At 39.2% G+C, this 18,442-nt stretch overlaps 1 protein-coding gene across 7 annotated transcripts in view; it reads right to left on the bottom strand.

The window, feature by feature from the left end:
- Positions 1–18,442, bottom strand: part of PKNOX1 (PBX/knotted 1 homeobox 1) — a 50,997-nt gene that overhangs the window by 9,687 nt on the left and 22,868 nt on the right. For 6 of the 7 annotated variants that reach the window (XM_075727882.1, XM_075727881.1, XM_075727885.1 and 3 more), the window contains 5 exons: positions 6,377–6,547; positions 4,841–4,940; positions 3,669–3,766; positions 1,585–1,713; positions 493–569 (listed from right to left, as the gene is read on the bottom strand). In XM_075727882.1, coding sequence (XP_075583997.1) covers positions 493–569; positions 1,585–1,713; positions 3,669–3,766; positions 4,841–4,940; positions 6,377–6,547 — 575 coding nt within the window. The remainder of the gene's footprint in view (positions 1–492; positions 570–1,584; positions 1,714–3,668; positions 3,767–4,840; positions 4,941–6,376; positions 6,548–18,442) is intronic. The other variant, XM_075727888.1, reaches the window with a different exon arrangement.

The following is an 18,442-nucleotide window of genomic DNA, read 5'->3' as shown; positions in this document are numbered from 1 at the left end:
CATGCTAAAACATGTTGAACCATGAACTAGAGTAGATGAGGTACTGACACTCTCCATTCAGACCTCACAGTTTGGCAGATAGCATCCTTTGATAAGAGCAGAATGAATATCTGTTAACAGTAACTTCTTAAACATGATTACCAGAGAACGCTTTTCAGAGCTTGAGGTCACTAAACACCTTGAAAACTTCAATTTCTTTACTTGCAGAAGCTTTGAGAGTACTTCCATCTCTTTTAGTAATAGAACAGAATGTAATTCCTTAGTGTTGCAAAGTTTTCTGCAGTCCTTATATAATTTAAATAGCACAAGTATTATTATACCTTACTATAAAAATGTTTGTGTATCAGTGCATAATTCTTGTATTTTTATATGCATTTTGTAACATATATAGAACAGTAAGTTCAACTTCAGATGTCCAAGTTCCACTCTTAACGATTTCTCTATGTTGTAAGCACGTGAGGATGACAACAGACATTAAATCTTTGCTCTTACCAGTTGTTAACCTGGAGTAGTGTCAGATTTGTTTGTGCTGCGATCTGTTTCTTCTCATCCTCTGTTGGATATGGATGCTAAACAGGACAAAAAAACCAAACAAAAAAGGCATAAGCTTGTTTCATCTCCTCATCAAAAATAAAGACTCCTTTATTACAACTGATTAAAGCTGCTAGATTAAGACCACCTGACTCATTAAATAACAAACTTCAGAAATCTCACAAACTTTTATAGATAAAAATCATTTAACAAAGAGTGCTTTACTATACAAAACTGATTTTATCCTTGAAAGTGTATATGATACCATTAAACTGCTGATGTATAATTCAGGGGAAAAAAAAATCTTCTCATGGCTGACAGTCTTTATTAAACAGCGTGATCCCTGGGCAACGCAGCATGTGACAAGATCCGATTAGTTATGCTGTCTAAAGGCAACATCATATGAAAGTACCGACAAGCATTTTCTAGTTAAATAAAGCTACTCTGAACTAAACAGATAAAGACAGTGTACATAACATAAGAAGCATACATACAGTTTCCCTGTATCGTTTGTCTCTTGTAAAATAGTTGTAAAAAAAAAAAAAAAAAAATCAATCAACTAAACATTGTGATATAACTTGAGACCCATTTATCCTTTCAGGATATGGATTTATACAAAGGAAAGACATCCTGTTGAAAGCACAGGTAGATAGTAACACACTTGGCACACACTAGAAGGATTGTTGGAAAGGAGATAAAGCCAGAAAATTTGAAATTCTCCTCTACAAAAAACCCCCACAAAACACAGATGGAACTATTTTTCCTTGTGCCATGAACCAGGGCGTAGAGAGCATTAAGTTCTCAACACAATGAAATGAAGAAAGATCCCTTTTAACAATGTTTATTGAGATCATGAGGTACAAATGTAACATACTTATTAAAATAATAATAAAATCAACTGACAACTACACCAAATGACTTCAGGGAAAACTGAACTGAGATTACACAAATGACAAGAGAATAAATTCACCTTTTTTATGAAGCAAAATCATAAGAGACCACATAAAAGACTTACATAAAAACCTGTGACTCCTGATCATGTTCAGTCCTTACCCCTATGTGCTGAAAAAGCCAAGATCTCATCACATTTGTAGCGTGCTTGGGAAGAACTCCTCTTTTATTTTTTGATGAGCCATCATCTTGATGCAAGATGCCTAGATCTTGGTTTAATTGCAACTGAAGCTGCACATATAATTTTAGAAGAAATAAGGCAGTTAACATAGTAATAGCAGTACTCTGTATCAATGTATGAATCTCATTTATAGGGAATGAAAAGAAATTAGGCTTGAGGCATGCTGATTATAAAAAGGTACTTTATTTGCTAGGGAAGACTTACAATAGCAGCTCTCCTACAACAGCATTCCAAAATGTCTTTATCCAGGGAAAATGCTGTATCAGATTTCTATAGTTTTCACACTCCATGTTAACTTCTGTTGTAAGAATTACAGCTGTTATCCGGCTGAGTATGTGATCTTGTGACAAAAGCCAAATGCTGATTTACTATAATTTAGAATAAAATCCACCTATGCAGTACATGTCAGGTTAATGATCCCCTGTACTAATCTACACTACCCTAGGGATTTGATTGCCTTGTCAGCCTATGTAGTCATTTGTACTCGTGAAGAGCAATTGGAAAACACAACGCTGAATATACTCACTGTGTGCAAACATAAACAACTCTGGAAGCTGTGAAATAGTACTGATTTAAGACTTAAATGAATGACTTAAAGTAAAATTAATTATTATGCTAGAGTTGCAAACAAAGATGCTAAAGGTCCTGCTAAATAAATGCATCTAAATTCTCAAAGAGCAAGAAGATATATACGGTAGAACCCTTAGTTCACTTTACAACACTCTTACTATTTTCCTAAAGGTTGATATTTATTTTTCACTTTTGCTTTCTTTTTCACTTCCTATGGATACATGAAATTGTTTCCACATCGGTTATCTGAACATTAGGGAATACGTTCTTAAATGCTTAGGCAGAGATAAAAAGAAACAGCATATAAATTGCATATGAGATTACATTTCAGACAATTATAATTGAAATAATTCTAAATCAGGTTTTTCAGACAATATGGAGCAATTTCTTCAAGCCAGTCATTATGTCTATGTCCTGTATGAAACAAGTTTTAAACGAGGTTTAAGCTATCAAATGACAACAAATACATATTTGGAGCATACTTTTATTTCCAAAATAATATTTTACATTCTAAATAATCTGCTTGTAGATGGAGGCTTTATAATGAACTTTCAATAACTCTCCCCCAGTATTCTTGCCCTACCTCCACAGCATTCTGAAACACTGAAAAAGAAGAATTTGAAGAAGGATTTCCTATGGGTTACAAGGAATACAGGTCCAAACCTATGTATAGGTGGGTTTGGAGATTCCTACTAACACCAAGAGTAGCCACAGATCTATATAGAAGATCAAGTCCTTTTTTTGGAGGGGTTTGTTTTTTTTTTTTTCCCCCATCGTTTTTCTTCAAAAACACTTCAGTCTAGGAAAGTAATTTTACACATTTCTTTCTGAAAGGTATCTGAGGACAGAACTACATGCGTTCTCGCACAGAATATGGGCAAGTACATAAATTCTGAAATACATAGGTTCACAGTACTAGTGTTTGCCATCATGATAAAAAGTCAAATTTCTGACAACAGCAGTGCAGCACCACGACAGAATATAGTAAATCTATCCAGCCATAAACCTAGTTCAACAATTAGAAAAGCTTTAATCATTGGAAAAGTGTCTGTTTAACTCCGAGGGGTTTTTGGTTTGGCTTGGCAGGGGGGTTGTTCGTTGGGTTTTGGGGTGGGGTTTTTTGTTTGGGTGGGTTTTTTTGTTTGTTTTTGTTTTTTAATCCACATACCTATGCTTTTCTGCCATGAGTAAAAAAAGATACTTAACAGGTAGGAACTATGATGACCTGTCATGACAAGGGAGACCTGTCTGGGATCTTATGCCATGTTATACAATTTGTAACTCCCATAGCAGTGCTTGCATTAGTTACTTTACTTACTATGTGTGTGTACACAGAACTCATTCTGACAGTGTGTCAAATTTAAATCAAAACTCTTAAAACCAGTGAGATCTATTTGAACCCAGAATACTATTCTGTGAAGCCCATGAAACAAACCTGAGAGTTCTGGATACGAATAGTCCCAGGTGACAGTGCTTGTGTCACTACTTGACCTTGCGGAGTGACCACAGTGACTGGCTGGTACACCGTCCCCCCTTAAAACGAAACAGCAACAAAGATTATCAGTTAGTAAAAGCCCTTCAAACATTATTCTCTTTAAACACACAAACACATCAGCACTGCAAACAATACAACAGTTTTCATAATATATCAACTATTCTCTTCTGGTAAGCATGTAAGATGTGCTCTTTTCTAACTAACATTTTTTCCATCCACAAAAATCTGTATGAAATTTGATTGTTTCCCTGTATTTTAGGCATTCTAAATCTATTTTCAAAGGAAAATGCCATGACCATCAGGCTATAAAATAGTTCATCATTTTGCTTTAACTGAGCTAACTCTTCAGCCAAAAAGGGTCACAACACCAAAACCAGATCTATGTGTGTGGACTGGTTAGGGCAGTCAGCTGGGTGACACCTAGATGTTTGGGTCAGCTAAGGTGACAGAATCTTGGTGAACACATAGGTGGTCCTGGGCACCAAAACCACAAAGCACATATTGTGCCTGAGGACAACCTCTCTGCAAGCACATGCTGTAGGAGCAGACTGCATTGCTTTGTTGCGTTTGTAGTCAAGGTTGTTTTTTTTTCCTTTCCCTGTTTGTTTGTTTTAAAACCTTGCTTAAAAGCAAGATAAAACATTTCAGTTCAACTGTCATCTCCATACAACAGCAGAACAACTTGGACATCAAGGATTTCACAGACTTGTAGGTGTGGTTCCATGTTCCATGGTGCATCAGACAGCTAGCAAGTGCAGTATTTTAGGTAATGCATGTTTTTGTCAAACAGAATTCTTTTTTTGAAGGGGGGGGGGGGGGGGGGGGAAGAGTAAAACACCCCAGTCTCTGAAATGTCTTTTAACAAAAGTAGCATTGCACAGAAAGACTCTTAATATTATATATACATAACCTCCACTCACATATGAATACTTGGTACACATATAAATTAAATGAACATTCAGAAACCAGTAAGGCACTTGACTGTATTATAACAACTTTTCAGGTATTAGAGTTAAAACACGTTTTTAAAAGTATTTGTATACTTTTTGTAACAACTATAAAAGAAACCAAAATGAAGAGCAAGGTGCCAGTTCTTCTTTACTGTGTCATACCTGCTACTGTTGCCATAGTTACATTTCCCTGCTGCAATGCTGATGCTGGCACCATAATCCCTTGGGGACTGAGTGTGCCTGCAATGGCACTTGGAATTTGCTAGAAAAATAAAACAATTAGTTGCTTGCATTTTTTTTTTAAAAGTGTTTTTTATTTTTTTAAGGAGATAAAGCACGCTTGTGTAATTCTGGCTCTAAAAATACATTTGGAGTTTAATCACAGGATCAGCTTCAAAGAGGAAGAGACTTCATTAGAGGTTCATCATTACCTACATTAACTTTCTCATTATCACCAACCATTACCTTTGAAAACACCCATGAAAGCAACTATTAGAAAAGACATAAAACTATCTCAAGAAATTTTAGGAGAGAAACGATTCTAGGTAAATACTGAGAGAAACAGTTTCCAAAGGCACAAGTGAAAAAGGACAGATGAAATGGACCCTTGATGCTCTTATTACATAAGCATCAAAGCTGTAGAATTTTAGTTATTACCTTGATTTCTTCATAGAATCATAGATTTCTTCAATTTCAAAGTAATGTATTAAGTATTCAAGATGCCCGATATGGTTTATTCTGCTCAGGATAGTTCTTACTCAACCCTGACCATGCAAACTCTTATGCATTCCTTAATATGCATGAACAATCTCTATTGTTACCAAATGCAAAATTCAGTCCCTCCTGTCTCAACAGACATACAAAACCCATCTTTTTTAAAAGTTGGTTTTGTCTGATTTTAGACTCTCCTCTCCACACTTCCAGACACCAAAACCTAAGTAAGGAGTCCAGACAGTGAAGTTTAAAAGTCATTGAGGCTTTTCAGAATACATAGCACCAGACACATTAGTAAGTCAGAGAAGGACCATCCCCTAAAACTAGATATCTAGTAGGTACTTGGATGGCAGGGCTCACTTTCCAGCATCTAACAGCCTAAGCATCAAACATAAAGTACAAAAACTGCTGTTAATTAATTGTTGTCAATTTACTACAAAAAAATGCAATTGGTTATTGCATTTAAGTAATGTCAACAATATATAAAGTGATGTTCACAGGTATAGAAATGGGTACCTATAACTACCCAGTCACCCCAGGTGACATGCAATGACATACATCTCAAATATTATATATATTATATGTGTAGATATAGTATTTTAATGAAGCAGACTTAGACTAAGGAGACCTTCTTAACAAGGAATTTTTTTTCTTCTCCTTTGTTTATTGTTTCCTAGCCTCCTTCCCACAAAAGAGCAAATCGAGGCTATTCCGAATATCTCCATTTGCTGAACTGAGGGAAAATCATAAAAGGAAGACAGACAAAAAAAGTGGCTCTATGTTCTGGCACATTTCAACAAATTTGTCCATCAGGCAGTGGCACACAGGTGTGCACATAAACATACAGCTCTTTCTACTCTTAATAACAGATTTTGAGAAAGTGAAAGAAACTGCAGAAACTCTGTTTGCAAACTAATAGAAGTGTAGTTATAACTTCCTACGGAAATCTATGCAAAAATACACTTAACTGTATTTGAAACGTACCTGAGATTGCACAGGTGAATAAGGACTTCCAGGCTCTCCACTTAATAGGGTTTCACTGTTCATTTTTGTCTTCAGGCAGGCAATGTAACGACTACAGAAATCCTTGCAGAGTTCGTTAACCTTTTCTAGCTCAAGCAGATGGATACGTAGAACTTGAATTGCTTTTACCATCTAGGGAGAGAATTGGAAAAAAATTTGGAAACAAAATAACTGTTAATTTAAAAAAATATTTAATGTGAGATTAAGTAAACACTACTTTCCAGTAACAAAGACTATCCAATTAAAGCAGAGTTACTAATTGCTAAGTGCTGACTATAGTTCTCAAGCTCTGACTGTTATGCTCCTGAAATGTGAAAGGAACACGTTTACATACAAAATCTGTATCCTTCCACTGCATAAGTTAACTACCATACAGGGGAAACAAAACACGACAACAATATAATCTTTGTATCTGTCACATGTGACACACTAGGAAGAGAGAGTATAGTTAAGGTGTACATGGAGCACAGAATGAGCCTGCATGTCCATGTGATCTTTTATGTCCATCATACAATTCTGGGTCATACACCACTGAAGACCAGAAGTGAAGCAAAGTAATTCCATCCACACATATCATTTGGAAAGCATGGTTGGAACAGCCTTGGTAAGCCAGTAGTCGTCTTGAGCTACCTATCAGAAATATCAGGTTCAATTCCATGTTACACCCTGACCCAAGAAGTGTACAGATGAATTTGAGGTACACTGAGAAGACCCTTCTGTGACTTTGTTTACATTTGTCACACAGATTGCTAGGGAGGGTGAAAGGTACGGGAAATGGCCTGCCATCTCACCTGTAACAAAAAACCAGTAGCTTTTATTTTTCTATAAAATTAGAATAAAGAGGTCCCAAAGTTTGTCACATTGTTCAACAAAGCTTAAAGTATTGAAACACTAGCTCAGTCCTAGAGCTTTGAACTTCCCCTGCAATTGTATGTCAAGGATTAACAACTCTGGGGTAAAATCTTCTAAGAACTTTCAGGTGAGGAGACTGTTTCTGAAATATAAACCATTAAATACAAAGCCCAAAACCCAATAAACAATCCACGTTTAAAGAAAAACTGAAGTACAGGAGATATGTACATGATGAGAATACTCATCACGCTTACTGCGAGAAAAAGGCTTTGTAAGCTTTGATAGCCAATGGTACTACATACTGCATAAAAATAGCTTAGGTGATTGTAAGGGTCATGGCAGAAGATCAAAAGCTAAAACCAAATCCAGATAGTTTAAATTTTCATGAAGCAGTAGGAAATCCAGGACATTCAAATATGTACATAACACATCGGCAAAGTCATGACTGTATTTTTTATACAGCGTGCCATCCCCAACATTTATTTGCTATACTAGATCTCCAAGAAAAATATCCTTTGGTTTCATGAAACTGAATAGATTATGATTTTGAAAGATAGTACAGAGCTTGATTTTAGCATTATTTGAAAAATTTGTCCTATATGAAGGGTCATTTACCTGGCCAGAGCACTGAATCCAAAGTGATAGCTTACTAAGTAATCCACTTAATTAATTCTAACCAAAGAAGCCAACTGGGAGCTGAAGTTGCCTTTGTGCAAGGCACATGAAGGAGATCAAGGCAGGCAAACTCCTGTGTGTACTCCCCTCTCTACCATGATGACTTTGGCTTTGATTGTGACAGATCTTTTCCCTGTTTTTTCAGGAGAAGGTATTCCAGTTGTAGGACACTCACCCAGTGTAGAAAATTGTATGTTAAAATAAACAAGGGGGAAAAAAATGAAGTGATAACAAAAAAGGAAATCTTATCCCTTCTCAGGACTAAAAAGAAAAAAAAATACATACATCTTTAAAAGCACAGCTGCAGAAAAATCTGAGTTGTAGACTTGAGACAGTTGATCCAAATTAAAATCTGGTAACTCTTACGACCTATGACACCAAAAGCCTTTGAAATAGTAAGTGCAATGGCCCAGCACTGAGGTATATAAAACAGCAGTCTTCTAAAACAGCCCTCAGCAGTGGTTGCTGTTTAAACTGTGTTTAAGTACCTTTAAACACAACCAAGTTAAGCTATGCAAATTTAACTAGATTTTAAACACAAAACAAAGGTCATCTATGTTTAAAGATATTCTGCTCCTTTCAGAATTAATGACTGTTCTGCAATACTGCAGTAGCCAGTAGTCTCTTTTCAGAGACAAGAAAGCTTAAATTATAAAGTTCTTCATGTGTGGCAGACCAACACAGAGCAAATATATTAGTGAATGCTTTAAACATTCAGCTAAAACTGAGGTAACAAAAATATGCCTTTGGGCACATACTTGACTGCATTAGTGATTAGTTTTGCTCAGTCAGGAGGGGTTTTTTTTTCTTAAACCATTACCCATATTTATATTACTTATTTATCAGCATTTGTTTGGAGGAAAAATAAAAAGTTCTTTCTTCAGCTTAGATTTAGTTTCAAATTGATGGTTGATACTTGAAGTGAAAATTGAATTAAAGCAAAAATTAACCATAAATCAAGAATTAGTAACACTATCCAGGTTTCTGTAGAGCCACACACAGTCACGCTACTCTTACAGGAAGCTGCGCTACTGTGGTTAGGAAGGCAAACAAAACTTTGTAAATATGCCATGCCTGTCACCAGGACTTACGTACTCATTTACAACTACACTAACTGTGGCCATATGGCTCCTGCTCTCTTGCAGCACGGGTGGACCAAACTTACAAGTTGTTGGCAGAAGTTCACTTTTTCCTTGAAATGAAAACAAAACAAAACAAAACCAAACCCCAAAACAAAAAAAAACCCAAACCCCAAGAACTCCTGATAAAATCACCCACGTTGAACAAAGGTAATACAAAGAAATATTTCCAGACAGATCACAGCAGCAGTAATATTTTACTCCTATGTTCTTAAAAGGCACACCTTAAAAATCTACAACCACCATGTTTTTGTTATTTAGTGCTACTGAGTAGACTATGCCACAGAACAATGAATTTTTATAACCCACTTGATTCAGCCTTTTCAGCTGCAGAAATAAACCTGGAGCATCATTTCAGAGAAATGCACAAAGACAGAAGTAACTGTGAGATATATGTATATTGATGAAACTGTTGCAAATAAAGATAATGGTAAACTATTAAGCAGAGAAAGAAAGATTATTGAAAAACTTCCAGTTCTTGCTAAAACTGCTATCCAGAGCATATTCACATATAAATATACCATATATTAAATCTGGAGACATCTTCAGCCCTAAAAATGCTTTAGATTGTGCCTGCATCCTGTCTTTTCAGTGCCTTGAGCACGTGGTGCAAAGGGCACAGAACACACTATGCACTGCCTTACTCATAATCCCCAGCTCATCTTGTTTATCTAAAACGTATACCCACAGGTTTTTTTACAGATTTCAGGGTACATAACATAAGCATATAGCAAATACATATGTGGACAACATGTATGAAAGAATCTCCATATACTGACAAATAATCTCACTCAAATGACTTCTTGTTTGCAAAAAAACTGGATTAAAATATGTACATTTACAGCTTACCTACCTTCCAGAGCAAATCCTTCTGGGGCAATTTGTCTTCAGGGGAAGAACACAAACTCTGGGAGAGGGGAGTATTTTGTTTTCATTTGTTTTGATTTGATAACCTCTCTCCCCTATACTGAGTCCCCAGCTATGAGACATCGCTAGCAAGTGTATGACTAGAGGTTTATGAGACAGTTCTGCATATTACAAGAGTAAGAACACTTTTCAGAAATGCAAAAGCATGGCTTGTTTACTCAAGAATATTCAAATGACATCAGCTGGCTTGACCACCACCACAACTTTTCCTGACACAACTAAAAATTCAATAGGATAGTCTTTGAGAAGGGGGTACTGAACCAAAAATCCTTACCCCAAATGAAACAAAAAACTCGGGGGTCTTCAAAAAAGGCAGTGTCCTGTTCAAATACAAAAGTGAGAGTATATTTAACACCCCATGTTCTGTATTGCTTCTAGACTTGATAAAGCCGTAAGTAACCTGCTCTGACTTCACAGCTGATCCTACTTTGTGCAGGAGGTTGGACTACAGACCTCTTGAGCTTGTAATCCAAGCTGATCCTGAATCACCCTATGGTCCTATGAATGTGGGGAAATTAAAAAAGCTACCCATATATGGGAAGAGTTTACTCTGAACAGAAGCTATACAAGAGGCAGGAACCATTCTGAGGCAACATGTTTCTGCAGTGGCTGGGCTAACAGTTCTATGTTCCTTACTGTTAAGTACTGAATGTCTTAAGACAATGTAATCTGTGAAAGCTCTAAAAGTTATCTGCAAACACTCATGCTGAACAACTTCTTAGACATGGAGGAACCTGTCCATGTAAGTCCTAAGCACAAAAGGATACTAATGGAGAATAAAGAGAAGTTGGTCCACTGGTTCATTCCAAGATCTGTTTTATCTGTGAAAATGAGACAGAGATGTCAAAGGGTAAGGGGCAAAGGGTAAGGAACTCCAATAGATGATAATCCATGTTATGGGGCTACAGCTCAGCATGTTTCCAGAAAGAAGCACATGCACTTGGGAACCTCTGCCTAGCAATACAGACCACCAAGATCTGGTTCTTAACAGCGAACACATCTCTTCTGGGACTGATGCTTGATACAAGGACTAAGGAGGATGCAAAGTAACAATCCAAAAAGACAAGGAGGAAGTTAAAGCTCTGGGAAAGAAAGCACACTTCCAGTCTAGTAAGTGATACATGAGCACAACTTTCAGCTTCCACGTCCTTCCCACAGGGACTAGGATTTGAAAAGTGGAGGTCTGCAGCACTTCTTGCAGCTAATCAACACTTACATCAAGTTCAGAGAAGATCAATGGAGACACAGACAGCATGCGTGACCAAGAATCAAAAAAAAGAGAACAAAACTGTTGAAAACCAGAAGATCCCTGTAGGAGACATTCCAAGATAGAAGATAATTCTGGCTCCAATAATATGCTGTGCCATGCATACCTCTAAGAGCTAAATATTTACTGCAAAAAATCATAAACTTGTACCTCTCTCTTTTACCTCCCCAAATAGTCTAACCCATGTAGTCAGAGCCAGTGAAGTTGGAAGGGAAAACTTTAAAAGTTCTGTTTGCGGCCAATAGTTCCTGAAGCATGTCACTACCACAGAAAAGCCACTTTCTTTGGGTATTTATTAGGGACAGACTAGAACTCTTGGGAGAGTTTCAGTCCAAAGACAACTACCTCTTCTGACTGGAACATGAATCTGCATGAAAAGTAAAGACATACCTTGAATGTCAAGACTTCCTAGATCTCAGGGCAAACTGTTAAAAATCCGTCCAGGAGCTAGCACTGAAGCTTCTCAGCTTTCTTTCAACTGAACTTACAATTGAACTTTGCATTCTCCTGTGGTACGCTCTTCCTTGGAAGGAAAAGAGGCATCTTATACACCTCTCAGACAAAGGAAGAGACATCAACTGAAACTTCACACTTCAAGGAAGCCATAGAATCATAGAATCGTTTAGGTTGGAGAAGACCTTTAAGATCATCCAGTCCAACCATTAACGTAACATTACCAAGTCCACCACTAAAACAATTAAGGGTAGAGAAGTAATTTCATGTTTCCTGGCTTGGTGGCTGGGTTATTTATAATGAAAGGAAAAACTAGAAATCATTAAGGTTGGAAAGGACCTCTAAGATCATCAGTCCAACCATCAACCCAACACCACCATGCCCACTAAACCATGTCCCAGAGTGCCACATGTACCCGTTTTTTGAACACCTCCAGGGATGGTGACTCCAGCACCTCTCTGGGAAGCCTGTTCCAATACTTGACTACTCTTTCCATGAAGACATTTTTCCTAATATCCAATCTAAACCTCCCCTGCCGCAGCTTGAGCCCATTTCCTCTCGTCCTATCGCTAGCTACTTGGGAGAAGAGTCCAATACCCACCTCGCTACAACCTCCTTTCAGGTAGTTGTAGAGAGCGATAAGGTCTCCCCTCAGCCTCCTCTTCTCCAGACTAAACACCCCCAGTTCCCACAGCCGCTCCTCATAAGGCCAGTGCTCCAGACCCTTCACCAGCTTCGTTGCCCTTCTCTGGACATGCTCCACCATCTCAATGTCCTTTTGTAGTGAGGGGCCCAAACCTGGACACAGTATTTGAGGTGCGGCCTCACCAGTGCCGAGTACAGGGGCACAATCACTTCCCTGTTCCTGCTGGCCACACTATTCCTGATACAAGCCAGGATGCTGTTGGCCTTCTTGGCCACCTGGGCACACTGCTGGCTCATGTTCAGCCGGCTGTCAGCCAGCACCCCCAGGCCCTTTTCCACCAGGCAGCTTTCCAGCCACTCTTCCCCAAGCCTGTAGCATTGCATGGGGTTCTTGTGACCCAAGTGCAGGACCCGGCACTTGGCCTCGTTAAACCTCATACAACTGGCCTCAGCCCATTGGTCCAGCCTGTCCAGATCCCTCTGCAGGGCCATCCTACCCTCGAGCAGATTGACACTCCCACCCAGTTTGGTGTCATCTGCAAACTAACTGAGGGCACACTCAACCCCCTCATCCAGATCGTTGATGAAGATGTTAAACAAGACTGGCCCCAAAACAGAGCCCTGGGGAACACCGCTCGTGACCGGTCGCCAACTGGACTTAACTCCATTCACCACAACTCTCTGAGCTCGGCCATCCAACCAGTTTTTTACCCAGCAAAGAGTATGCCCGTCCAAGCTATGAGCCACCAGCCTCCTTAAGGAGAATGCTATGGGAGACAGTGTCAAAGGCTTTGCTGATGTCCAGGTAGATGACATCCACAGCCTTTCCTTCATCCACTAGGCAGGTCACCAGGTCATAGAAGGAGGTTGGTCAAGCAGGACCTGCCTTTCATGAACCCATGCTGGCTGGGCCCAATCCCCTGGTTGACCTGCACATGCCTGTTGGGTGCACTCAGTATGAACCGCTCCATAATCTTTCCCAGCACCGAGGTCACATAACACAGTTTTGTGGGGTTTTTAGTGCTGCAGGTTTTGAACACAAACCATTGCTGACTCTATTACATGAATGCACATACAGAAAAAGAATAAGAACATACCAATAAATCAAATTTAAAAAAAAAAAGCTTAATCCAGGTCATTTCCCAGAGTACCTTAAAAATTCATTTAAGGAAAAAAAAAACCTTCCACAAGAAAGTGTCATATTTTCCACCTCTTTCCACTTCTTACAAGCTATTCTGAGAAATTCTCACCCTTCTGAATATGCTGAAGCCTAATACCAAAGGTCTGACCCGATCCAGAAGCAATCGATATTTATAGGAAAGTTCCCATCAATTTCACTGTAAATACCCTATTTTGACAATGTGTCTGATAAAGTCGAGTCTTGGGAAAGACACTGCAAAAGTAAAAAGCCTAGTAACACTATTTCTGTGTTGACCATAGCCCTTTGCCATGCCACTTCCAGATCACCAGCTGACGCTGCTGGAGTGGTTAACCGGAAAGAATGGAATCCCTCCATCTAGATAATAAAAAAAAAGATTGAAACTTGGTTTACAGGCCAGGCTTAGCAATATATCGATATCCTTAAAATTAAATTTCAGTAGATGCTACCTGTATTTCCCAGCGCTGAGATCCTTTATACCACTAATAGAGGAAACCACCAATTAATTTAGAATGGGAACCATAATACCAAAGTAACAAGGTAATCTAGACTATAGCTTACTAAGAGCTACTCAAGTTAGAGCAATCTTACACTACTCTTAATGAATTTCCTTTCTGGTCAAACTGATCTAATGCCTGTGCTGTCCAGGTTAACATTCTGTGGTCCTCTGGATGAAAACCAAACTTTTTCTTTGGAATATTCAAGGCATTTCAAGTCACTGTGCAACGTGAAACATCGCCAGGATTGTAAGATGCCCTACAATCAGTATTTGCGTCCCTTCACAATTTCTGTTATTTAGTCAATTAGCCTATAGGTAGCATGAAACCTGAAATAACAGCTCTGCTGTTTTGGAGCCATTAGTTTAAGCTCAGTCACAAAAATTGTGCAGTGTAGTTGAGTTCTACATGCCACTTCCAAAAGAAGTAAAAGGAAAAAAACTGAAACAGCTGAATTAGTGTCCAATTTCCTTACTGTAGGCAGGTCTGTGACTCTCTTCGGATAGACTTGAATTTGGCTCTTTGTAGTACTAAAATGTTCAATTCATCTCAGTTTAGCTCTGGCTCCAAGTTGAATGATTGCTACCAAGCAAGCATTTACAACTTCTTTGACTCTGCTGCGGTCAGATAAGAGCACAGGTGGAAAGCAGGTAGTTGTCTGGCCTACCTGCTCCAACCTTCTGGCTTGTTCTAATTAGCAGTCTTCACGAGCTCCTCCTTTCAAGTGAATGGTTGATTTACCATTGGAGTTAAAAAGGGAGGGACAGCAAGTACAGAAGACGTAACAAAGGTGCACAATACTAGAATCCCTCTCTACTAAAAAGAGATTTTTAATCCCTGTAAAAATGTATATATTTGTGTGACACAAGGCAGAAAAAACTGCCCAGCTACAGTCTTCTCTGTGCAAGCACCAATATTTCAAGCTGAAGAGACTGAAAACCATACTAGCTATTTCACAACTTGACAGAAACTCTTCTGCTCTTCAGCTCACTGCCCCTGACAAAATGAACAGCCTGTCAGAATGTCAGCTGTTCAGAGTCCCCAGCTTTCAGGACATGCAGAGGACAAGTCACACTCAGATTTCATTTGGTGTCTAGTAATAGAAAGTCATAGCTAACAATACAACTACAGAACAGGAGTTCAATGCCAAAGACTTTTGATTTTGCAATGCAGTTCCAGTTTAAGATAGTACTGACCTCAGCAGGCTCGGAATACAAGATGTAAACAAATACTTCCTCATCCATCTCAAGCAAAATCAGCCAGATTTGTGCAGCCCATCAAGGTGAATACCACATAAACTAAGAGACCTTGTCACCACTAAAATCACAAACAGGTCAATCGGCAGGAAGGACTATTGGAACACAGCAGACCCATCTACAACCAAAGTAAGCTAGATCTGAGAGAATGTTTGTGTACAACCACAAGCATGTGAGGCAGGCCAAGGCATGCAGGATCTTCAGGAAACCGATCTTTGAAGGCTCATGGAAACCACAGAATAGTTGAAGTTGGAAGGGAACTCTGGAGATTGTTTAATCCAACCCCCCTGCTCAAAGAAGGTCAACAAGGGCAGGTTGCTCAGGGCCACGTCCAGTTGGGTTTTGACTATCTCCAAGGACAGAGACTCCACAACCTCTCTGGGCAACTTGCTCTTACTTGGAAGAGCATTCAATCACCTTTACAGTAAAAATGTTTTTTTTTTTCTTATGATTTAATGGAACTGCCTGTGTTTCAATTTATGTCCATTTCCTCTTGCCCTTTCACTGGGCACCACTGAGAAGAGCCAGAGAGTATGTCTTCTTTATTCCCCCATTAGATATTTAGATACATTGATAATATCCCCCCAAACCTTCACTGCTGCAGACTAAACAGTCCCAGCTCACTGAGCCTCTCTTCATGTGAGAGATGCTCTAGTTCCCTAATCATCTTTCTGGTCCTTTGCTGGACTCACTCCAATATGTCTATGTCTAGTAGTGGGGAGCCCAGAACTGTACCCAGCACTCCAGATGTGTCTCACCAGTGCCAAGCAGAGGGAAAGGATCACGTCTCCTGACCTGCTGAAAATGCTCTTCCTAATGCAGACCAAGTATGCTAAATTTCTTTGCCACAAGGATGCATTGCTGTCTTGTATTTGGTTTGGTGTCCACCAGGACTGTCAGGTCCTTTTCTGCAAAGCTGCTTTCCAGCTGTTTGGCCCCCCAGAGCGTACCAGTGCATGGTGTTACTCCTCCCTAGGTACAGGACTTGGCATTTCCGTTTGCTGAACTCCAAGAGATTCCTGTTTGCCTATTTCTCCAAAAGCAACAACGTACCTGTCCTGGTTTTGGCTGGGATAGAGTTAAGTTTCTTCCCAGTAGCTGGCATAGTGCTGTGTTTTTGCTTTAGTATGAAAATAATGCTGATAACACACTGATAGTTTAGTTGTTGCTAAGTACTGCTTATGCTAGTCAAGGACTTTTCAGCTGCCCATGCTCTGCCAGGGGCACAAGAAAGTGGGAGGGGGCACAGCCAGGACAGCTGACCCAAACTGACCAAAGGGCTATTCCATACCATATGACATCATGCTCAGTATATAAACTGGGGGGAGTTGGCTGGGGGGCAGTGATCACTGCTCGGGAACTGGTTGGGTATCAGTGGGCGGGTGGTGAGCAATTGCATTGTGCATCACTTGCTTTGTATATTATTATTAGTATTATCATTATAGTGTTATTATTATTATTACTATTTTAATTTATTTTATTTCAATTTTAAACTGTTCTTATTTCAACCCAGGATTCTTCTCACTCTTACTCTTCAGATTCTCTCCCCCATCCCACCAGGGCAGGGGGAGTGAGCGAGCGGCTGCGTGGTGCTTGGTTGCTGGCTGGGGCTAAACCATGACAGTACCTCTGAATGGTAGCACAGCCATGTGGTCATCACCCGCTCCTCCCAGTTTTGCAACATCTGCAAACTTGCTGAGGGTACGCTCTGTCCCATCATCCAGGTCATTAATGAAGACGCTAAACAGTATTGTTTCCAGTATCAATCCCTGGAGTACATCGCTAATGACTAGCCTTCAACTGGACTTCACGCTGCTGATCGCAATCCTTTGAGCCCAGCAGTTCACCCAGTTTTCAGTCCATCTCACTGCTTATTTATCTAGACCATATTTTATCAGTTTGTCTACGAGAACATTATAGGAGACAATGTCAAAAGCCTTACTAAAGTCAAGATAAACCACATCCATTGCTCTTTGCTCATCCACTGAGCCAGAACTACTACATTCCAACTATTAGATTTCAGATGTGCTTCCGAAAGAAATTGGGATTAGAGAGATAAGGGAAAACCGTATATTTGTCTTGAATTCAGAGAGTTACAGATGAAGAAAATAACCTGAGGCTTAGCAAGTCAGTAGACCTGCTTCATGCAGAACAGAACTAACTCTCATTTTTGAGTAAAGTATTGGAGGCAAGTACATTCAAAAAAGTCTTTGAAGAAAGAGCCATGGAAAATTTTATTGGTGTCTTCAAATTCACAGCTGATATGCAAGCAGCACTCTGGAGGTGTCACTGATAGCAGTAACAAAAACCCAAACATATTACAGAGTGAAAGAGATAAAGAAAGAAGTAGTTCCTAAATTATAAGCATTCCTGGTAGTCAACTTTCTAGATACCTAGGTCAAACCACAAGATCCTGAAGCTGGCACATTATTTGGGGAATTCTATGTGCAATTCATTCTTTAACAACCAAAGGTCCCACAAGATTTTGCACGTGTGTAGCATCCATGATGAACTGCAGTTTTTAGCCTGGATTTAGCCTTCCTCAGAAACTAATGGCTCTTTAAAATATTTATCTCCTTCTCCCTCAGTAATGCATTCCCCCCCCCCAAATTTGCCCGAATGCTTTCCTGTTCAAGGAAGATCCAAAAAGATGGTACCAGTGGCCCTCAATCTCCAAGGATTTTTTGCACCCCAATGGAACAGCCATACTCTTCACAGACAGACCATCTCATCATAACCATTCTGAAGTACTTATTTCCGCTTACAAATGTAAGGCAATCATTATATTGTGCTACAAGTATTTAATAAATGCAATACTACACCACTCACATTTCAAATAAGAAAAAAATAAAAAGCAAAGCACCCCACACCACTGCTGCTCACACTAGGGCAGTAACTAAAGAGCAGAATTATCATTTATTTCCCCTTGCCATTATTTTTCGTCTTTCATGTTCTATTTTTAATTCCTACAGTGACAACAGTCATTCTGCTACAGGGTTTATTCATGGAACCGTTTTAGCAGGTACATCAATGCTTATTTCTACTTAGAAAACTAAGTCACTGTCTGTATCAATAAATATGTCTAAGGTGAGCTGCATCAAAATTTGCCCACAAAGATCTAATGATTAAGATATTAAATTGAGATTTTGGGGGTTCA

Source organism: Pelecanus crispus, chromosome 1, assembly GCF_030463565.1.
Source record: "Pelecanus crispus isolate bPelCri1 chromosome 1, bPelCri1.pri, whole genome shotgun sequence".
Classification (NCBI taxonomy): Eukaryota; Metazoa; Chordata; class Aves; order Pelecaniformes; family Pelecanidae; genus Pelecanus; species Pelecanus crispus.
The sequence above is the reverse complement of the archived record's forward strand: the minus strand, read 5'-3'. Positions and strand labels throughout refer to the sequence as shown.